The sequence below is a fragment of the Gavialis gangeticus genome, unplaced genomic scaffold (genome assembly GCF_001723915.1).
Source record: "Gavialis gangeticus isolate Ggan-Ray unplaced genomic scaffold, GavGan_comp1, whole genome shotgun sequence".
NCBI classification, from domain to species: Eukaryota; Metazoa; Chordata; order Crocodylia; family Gavialidae; genus Gavialis; species Gavialis gangeticus.
Window position 1 is genome coordinate 692,332 of NW_017729024.1, and position 7,585 is coordinate 699,916.

At 39.1% G+C, this 7,585-nt stretch overlaps 1 protein-coding gene across 1 annotated transcript in view; it reads left to right on the forward strand.

Moving 5' to 3' along the window:
* The window catches only part of ZCCHC7 (zinc finger CCHC-type containing 7), a 259,249-nt gene that overhangs the window by 152,642 nt on the left and 99,022 nt on the right, over nucleotides 1-7,585 (forward strand). Inside the window, exon 3 of the mRNA XM_019516803.1 lies at nucleotides 6,776-6,819. Within this exon, the coding sequence (XP_019372348.1) occupies nucleotides 6,776-6,819 (44 nt within the window). The remainder of the gene's footprint in view (nucleotides 1-6,775; nucleotides 6,820-7,585) is intronic.

The following is a 7,585-nucleotide window of genomic DNA, read 5'->3' on the forward strand; positions in this document are numbered from 1 at the left end:
TGCTGTATCCCCAACTCCCATACTCAGTAGCTACTGATGCCCCTTTCCTCCAAGATTTTGTCCAATCTCTTTTTGAATCTGGCTAAACTGTCAGCTTCCACAACATCTAGTGGCAATGAGTTCCACACTTTCCTTGCATTTTGTGTGAAAAAGAACTCCCCTTTGTTAGTTTTAAACTTACTACCTACTAGTTTTGTTTTGTGACCCCTAGTTCTTGCATTGGGAGAGATAGTAAATAACAAATTCCTATTTACTTTCTCTTTGCTATTTAGTATTTTGTAAATGCTTATCATGTCCTCTCCTCAAGCATCGCTTTTCTTGACTGAATAGGCCTAGCCTCTTTAGTCACTCCTTGCATGGAAGCCTCTCCGTACCACTAACAATCTTTGTTGCCCTTTTCTGTACCTTCTCTAGTTCTTCTATATCCTTTTTGAGGTGTGGGGACCAGAACTGGACATGTTATTCAAGGTGTGGATGCACCATCGATTTGTAAAGAGGCATGGGGATGCCTTTTAGTTTTGCTTATAGTTCCCTTGTTAATAATCCCTAGTATACAACTAACTTGTCTTTATCAGAAACTTGCAATTCCTGTCTTGCAATAAAAGTATCTGAGTTAAACAGAAATACTGCATTTACTTGAATCCAAGATGAGGGGGCTTTTTCCCTAATCAACATGCAGGGGGGGAAGAGGAGCCTTGTCTTGGATTCAAGTCTAGGGCTGGAGCTGGGGTGGCTTGCACAGTGGAAAAGGGTGTGCACAGATTAGGGAAACTGTACAGGGGGGAGTATGTGGATGAGACCATGCCCTGATGCGGGGCGCACAGGGGGGAGACCTGCAGTATGTAGAATCCAGTGCTTGTGTAGAATATAAAAGATATTCATTAATGCTCTTTTTATTTTCTGTCTGATAACAGTAAAACAGCAATCTGTATGCAGTGAGCTTTGAGACGTACGTAGCCACCAAAATACTCTGCAACTTTCCTAAACTCAAATTTTAATTTTTTCTAAGTGACTTTTTGAAGTTGTATGTTAATCTGTCTAGTGTTCAGCGATTTAATATAGTGAATATGCCAGCCAATAATGATATATTCCCTGCCTCAAAATACTGTAAACTTTTTTGCATAATCACAAAAACAAAACACCAGGAAGTGAACTTGAATCCAAATTATTCATAGATTGTTAGGGTCTGGAAGGTACCTCCCAGGTCATAAGGTCCTGCACCCTCCCACCCCCCAAAGGCTCTAGACAGGAAGACAACTGGGATCAAGTGACCCCAGTGAGGTGCCTGTCCAGTTTTAATTAGTTAAAATACACATCCAGAAAAAGGAAACATGCTTTAATTTGGTCCAGAAATTGGTTCTAGTTTAACACAGACTGCAGTGGGCTTTGGTTTTGTTAACATTTTTTTTTCATTATCAAGAAATGTTAATAAAATCAAGGCCATGTGATAAACTGGACCTAATTTCTGCAACACTTCACCTGGTAAATCTGTAGCGATTTTAATTTAGTGAGGGATGATTTTATTGGAATAACAATCAGTATAGCTTTTGTTTTCTGATCCTTTCAGTTTCACTTTCTGAAATGCCAGGGATTCCTGTTACTGTATCTTAGAAGTTGGCTTCTGTAGCTAGAATTTGACAAGTAGGTAGTGGAACTTGAGAGGATTGGCTCCATGAGGAGATGACTTGATTTTGCAGAATGATCAGGGGTGAAGTGGTTAGCAATACTGGACCAGAACTTCAAACAATTTCATGTGTGCTTAACTTCATGTCTCTGGTCACATGATTTTCAATGCAACTGTGTGCGCACATAGCTGCTTTGAAGGACTGGGGCTCACTTTACATCATTTATTACCCTTTGGTTTTCAGAATCACCAGCTTATTAAAGGAAAGAGGACCGTTCTAGAAGGTTAAAACTATTGTTTAAAGCTGTTTTCAGACAAAACTGTACCAATTTAGAGCAGGGATGTCAAATGGGTGTCCCACAGAGCTGAGTTTTCTGACCCCAAGGCCTCACAGAGGGGTAGGACAAATGGGGGCAAGACCTGCTACCGAAATCTGGATCACAGACACCTGCTGGGTACATGTTTGCATTGAGGGGGTGAGCAATGCCTCTCCCTACCCCCATGTTAACTGCCGCGCCTCACTCTTCTGCTGCTGCTGTTGCTGCCGCATCCAGATGTGGCTCATGAGGAACTTCACAGTCTAGATCCAGCTCACAAGTAGTGGGGAGTTTGACACCCCCGGTTTTACAAGGTACCACATTTTCTCAAATACAACACACTTTTTAAAAACTAAAATCAACCCCCCAAAATTGAGGTGCATGTATTAAGTGGGGAGGCTGAATTCCTGCCCTGAATAAAAGCACTCCACTTAAATTTTTCTGCTGTAGTGCAGCAGCTCTGGTATTACTATTCAGGCAGCTGAGGGAGTCAATGACAAGTAGGTAGTGAAACTTGAGGGGATTGGCTCCATGAGGAGATGGCTTGATTTTGCAGGATGATCCGGGGTGAAGTGGTTAGTGATACTGGACCAGAACTTCAAACAACTTAATGTCTTGTTGTTTTAATGGCTTATGGCTCCAGAGGTGTAAATGAAGGTCTTTTCTTTTAATGGTCTTAATCTTCCACTAATCAGGCTAATGTTTCTTAGGACAGTTTTGCTGGATGCTAGAGTACCTGGTGTCTTCTCCTATTTCACAGCTCTTCAGCTCTTTCAAAATCGTAGGTCCATCCATGGAGACGGATCTTCAGGCAAGATTTTAGTTAAGCAGGAAAGACAGGGTGACTCAGTTGAAGATTAGCTGTGTCTGTTCTCTGCCACCATAATGTTGGGGAAATCTTTTTTTTCTTAATTTTGCATGTCAAAACCTAGGAGTATATTGTATTCAGGGGCATGTTAAATGTGAGAAAATATGATATGTGTGTGAATCTATATGTAGTGTGTGTATGCATGTAATAGGTGAACACACGCATACAGATTTATATTTAAGTTTCTCTGTAGAAGTGTAGGGACTAAGATACATTTCTTATATGAGGGCTGAGATTCTGAAGCACAGCTCTGGAATTAGGATCCATGTCAAGTTCTCAAATTCTACAGCCAGGACAAATGGAAGTACTCAAATGCCTGAAGTTAAGCAGATGTTTGAGAAATTTGCTAGATTGAGACCAGAGCATTCAGTATCTTGCAGGACTAAATCCATAATTAGGATTGTGTTTTATACATGGAGAACAATACTTATAAATAGGGGCTTGCGTAATTTGCAGCAAGATGAAGACATTTTACTGGTTTGCTTGCAGCAGAAAGGGCTGTTTTCATGGGTTTTTCCTGTTGGCCCCACCCCTCATTACTGATTGGCAGAGACACCCTGCCCCTCACTGCCGATTGGCGGAGAGGCCCGTCCATCACCTCAGACAGTCAGTAAGTCTCATGTAGAAGAGAGTGGCTGCAGGGATTGCCACATTGTCTAAGTATCACAGTAGGATTGCGAAATTCTAAAACAGCATATTATATGAATAATTATATGGATAATATGTTGGGTTTGGGGGGGGGGGCTGATTTCACGGGAAATTGCAACCAATGGAATATTTCCTGGCGATCACGGATACCATATGTTCAGAAACTGCAAAACCACAAATTAAGTAGGTCCCTCCTTATAAAACCTCTGATCTTGAAAAGTATGAGACACGGTGTGTGTGTGGTAGTGCCTTTTTTGTCTTTTGGATAGTTGTTAGATTTTAACTGTAGAAATTACTGTTTTACAGATCAGAATATTATATTCTGAAATATTAAAGTATGTTAAGCATAGTCAGTAATATTTCAAGTTTTTGGCCTTTCAGATAATTTAATCTAACATGTTTCATAAAAATCAGAATCACAGACTACAGAAGGTATAGTTTGTATTGACTGTGATTCACCATTTTTTGTTGTGGTTGTTTTCTTAGTTAATGACCAGAAATATGTCTCAGCGTGTTTTGTTTGTGATTGAGTTTCCATAAGAGACTTTTGGGTATTAATAAATATATATAAATTCTCAGCTGTATACCTGAAGGTACATGTTTTGGTACAGATTAAATTTGAAAATAAAGTTTTTGTTGCCAAAGAAAAGAATGCTAAGGACGTTGATACTAAATATGCACTATATTTGTACTCAAATGGTATCACTATCTCTATTTTTAAGAGTGTAGCTCATGTTTTATAGGCTATTTGTATGGACAGTCTTTGCTGTTTTATTCCTGAATGTTACCAGTTGGGCTAGTAGCACTGTCTGTTGTTAAAGTTTTAAAAGACCTTGCAAGTGCTTGTAATTTTGCTCAACTTTAACCCTTTTTGTGGGGGATTGAAAACATTTTTGGAACAGGAAGCCTTTTTAGAGCTTAACTCCCAAGTTCAGGCCATTTCCAACCTAGCCTGTGCTGCTGCATTACTATTGCCATGGCTGCTTCCTGCTGCACAGATGAAGGCCTCCCACTGTTGAAATGCCACCAAACTCCCACAGCTCTGCAGGCTGTATCCATCTCACAGGTCACAAAAGTTCCTTGATTTAGGTGACTTTTATAGTCTGGTGTCGACTTCAGGCTAATTTTTTTTGGAAAATTTCTGCCAAGATGATTCAGTTGTTTCTGAGTACAAAGCTAGGGGAAAATGCATCGTTTTACACATTTTTAATTCTTTTAACCTTCCTTTGGAAAGCTCTAGTGCCATCCATGCTTTAGAGTACATGCTTGAGATACGGAAGTGGGTGGCTTTTGTGCCAGGGCTCTGCTTTTCACAACTTCCATGAAAGCCTGACTAGGGTATAGTATATGCTCAGCAAAGAATTCTTCAATTCTAGCAGTTAACTTTTTCCAAAGATTACATCTGCACTGTGTGTGTTTCAAGCTAGAACTGAGTAGGACTTTTTTCTGCATTTGCAGCTGAAAGCCATGGTGTAAATGCATCTCTAGACATCAGATCTGAAACCAGGGAGAACTGTCTCTGTTATGTTTCCAGTGACCACTTGCCAAGTTGTATGAAGGAGGAAGCCACCTGATTTGGCCTATTTGTGGTTATCATATATTATTTTTAGCACAGGATTCCTGCCTCTGTTGGGTGCCCAGAATGGATGTTGATCACTTACTGAGCAACTATTCAGTGTTTTGCTTTCTCCTTTTCAGCACGTGGCCCCATGACTTATGTACAGCACACTACATAAACCCTACCTTGAAAACAGAGGCTGCTTGCAGACATTAAAAAAACAAAAAAACATGCTTTACCAGAAGCAGCAGCACGTTACTTTAACCCGGTTCTGTAGGATCTGTAAAGATCAGGCGCTTCAGCAAGGCTTTTTGGTGCTTTTAGCTAATAGCTAATTCAGTCAGCTATTAAATAAAAGCACCAAAAAAGCCCCCATTAAAACATTCGATCTTTACAGACATCGGGCGAGCCAGCTTAAAGTAAAGTGCTGCCTCTTCTGGGCATGTGCGGGTGTCAGTGCGGGAATATGCTACATTCCCTATATTACAAATGGAAAATTATAGCACAAGTTAAGGTCAAAGTATTCATTTGTGGGTGTCTGTGATGACTTCTCTGTAGCTAGATTTCATATTATATATGTTTGTCAACTTTTGGGTGGGGCAGGGTTTAAGACAGACTTCTGTTTAGTCACAAGAATATGTAGATAATTAGCAATTGAAACCTCTTATTTCCCTGTTAATGGACTGGAATGCTGCAGTCAAAGAATGGTTGAAATTCTGTATATACCTCATTTTTTGTTTATTGCTAGAAACACAAACACTGGACTGGAAAAGGCCCCTTAGCCTTTCAAGTCAAGTCCCCCCTGCATTTACAGACATCCTGTGATCATGATGATGATGTTTTTGAGTATTGTTACAACTACTAGTTATCTCGACTGAGATGGGGGGGCATCACTGTCTTAGATGCTCTATAAATACAAAAGATTTCTGTACACACAAGTGAGCCCATCTTTGAGATTCTAATTTAGTTAAAGTGAGCAACTCCTTTAGTGTGGATTCAATTTTAACAGTATGAAAAGATCATTATACTGCTACCTTCTTATACAAAAAAAAGGGGAGTAAACAATGGTAGTTCATGGTGACGTTAGACTTGTATAACTATTTACAACAGCAGTTCTTCTGATATAATTGTTTTAGCTTCAGAATAACTCCCCTCACTGGAAACATTCAACTGTTACAAAATGTGTGTGGGTACAATGAAAAAGATTAATTGGCCCAAAGAGCTTGGAATCTTAACTTGTGAATTTAGCTATTGCATTTTGTTCTGCCAGGCAACAAGCAAAGGATGGTGTGCTGGAGTAGCAACTGCACACAGCTTCATAAAAGAGAAAAATGATATTTTTGTGTTGTATTAGCTTTATATGTCCCAAGCTGCCAGAGGTCGGTTAGACTAGCCAGGGACTTTCCAAAGGTTGTGGCTCTTCATGTGCTATGACAGAACACAGTTACATTCATATTAATGCAACAAATTCAGTACTTCCACATTTCTGGTTTCTCGTTATGTTCATGCCAAATGACTTTGGGGTTGAATAAAACACACACATGACCGTGGGCATGTGTTAGTTTTATGGTGGGTTAAATTTGGTATCAAATAGATTGATAATGTGCTTTACTGAAACTGAAATGAGCATTTCGTATTGAGTGTTTCTACAATCAGGTCTAATCTCCTCCCTTGCACTGATTATATATAGAAACCCTGTGGTTGAATTGAGAAAATAAGTCTAGCACATCAATATATTTATGTATTTATCTGTTTTGCAGGAGAAAGTGGAGTAAACTGGTCCATCAGTGACAAAGATTTGGAGGTAATGTAGCCTACCAACTTGTTTTGTGTATTATTCATTTTCTGAAGATGGGGCATAACCTTCTTAACTTAAGTCTTTATAATAAATCTACAATCCTTCACTGAAAAATACACTTTGAAAAAAAATTCAAGTGTCAAGTGTTTCTGTGTGTGTCTCTCTCTCCAGTCTTTATTTATACGAATGGTTAAATGAAAAGAAAGTCATTGCTTTTTAGGAATATATCTGCCCCTGCTTCTTGAAATTATTAAAATTTGAAGTAATAATTCTTTATTAACATCATAATCACTTCCTGCAGCATCCAACTCTGATGTCAGGAACAGATGATATCAGATGCAGAGTTTCCGGAAAGTGTAGAAGAACTCTTAAAAATAATATTTTTATATCCTGCAGATATTTTTAGCAATAAAAAGAGAAAATGTATAATCAGAATGAATTACTTTGTTTAAAGATATCACTGAGTTAGAAGTAGTTCTCTTAACTAATATGCTCCTTCTGCTTTGGGAATTGGGATTCTAGAAATCAGCAGAAGCCTTAAATTTAAAAATAGCTGTGTTTTGGGGGCTTAATTGATGTTTCAAAAACAGCTGACAACTATTACCTCCAAGAGTAACTGCTTCCTAAGGAAACTCCAACGTATATTTCTTCTGCTCTTGTTTCAAGTCATGTTCCTTCTTGCAACACACCACAGCACTTCCAGACTTTTCTATCCTTCCCCCTCTTTGTTGCTGCAACAGCATGAATGAAAGCATCAGCAACTGGTGCCGCC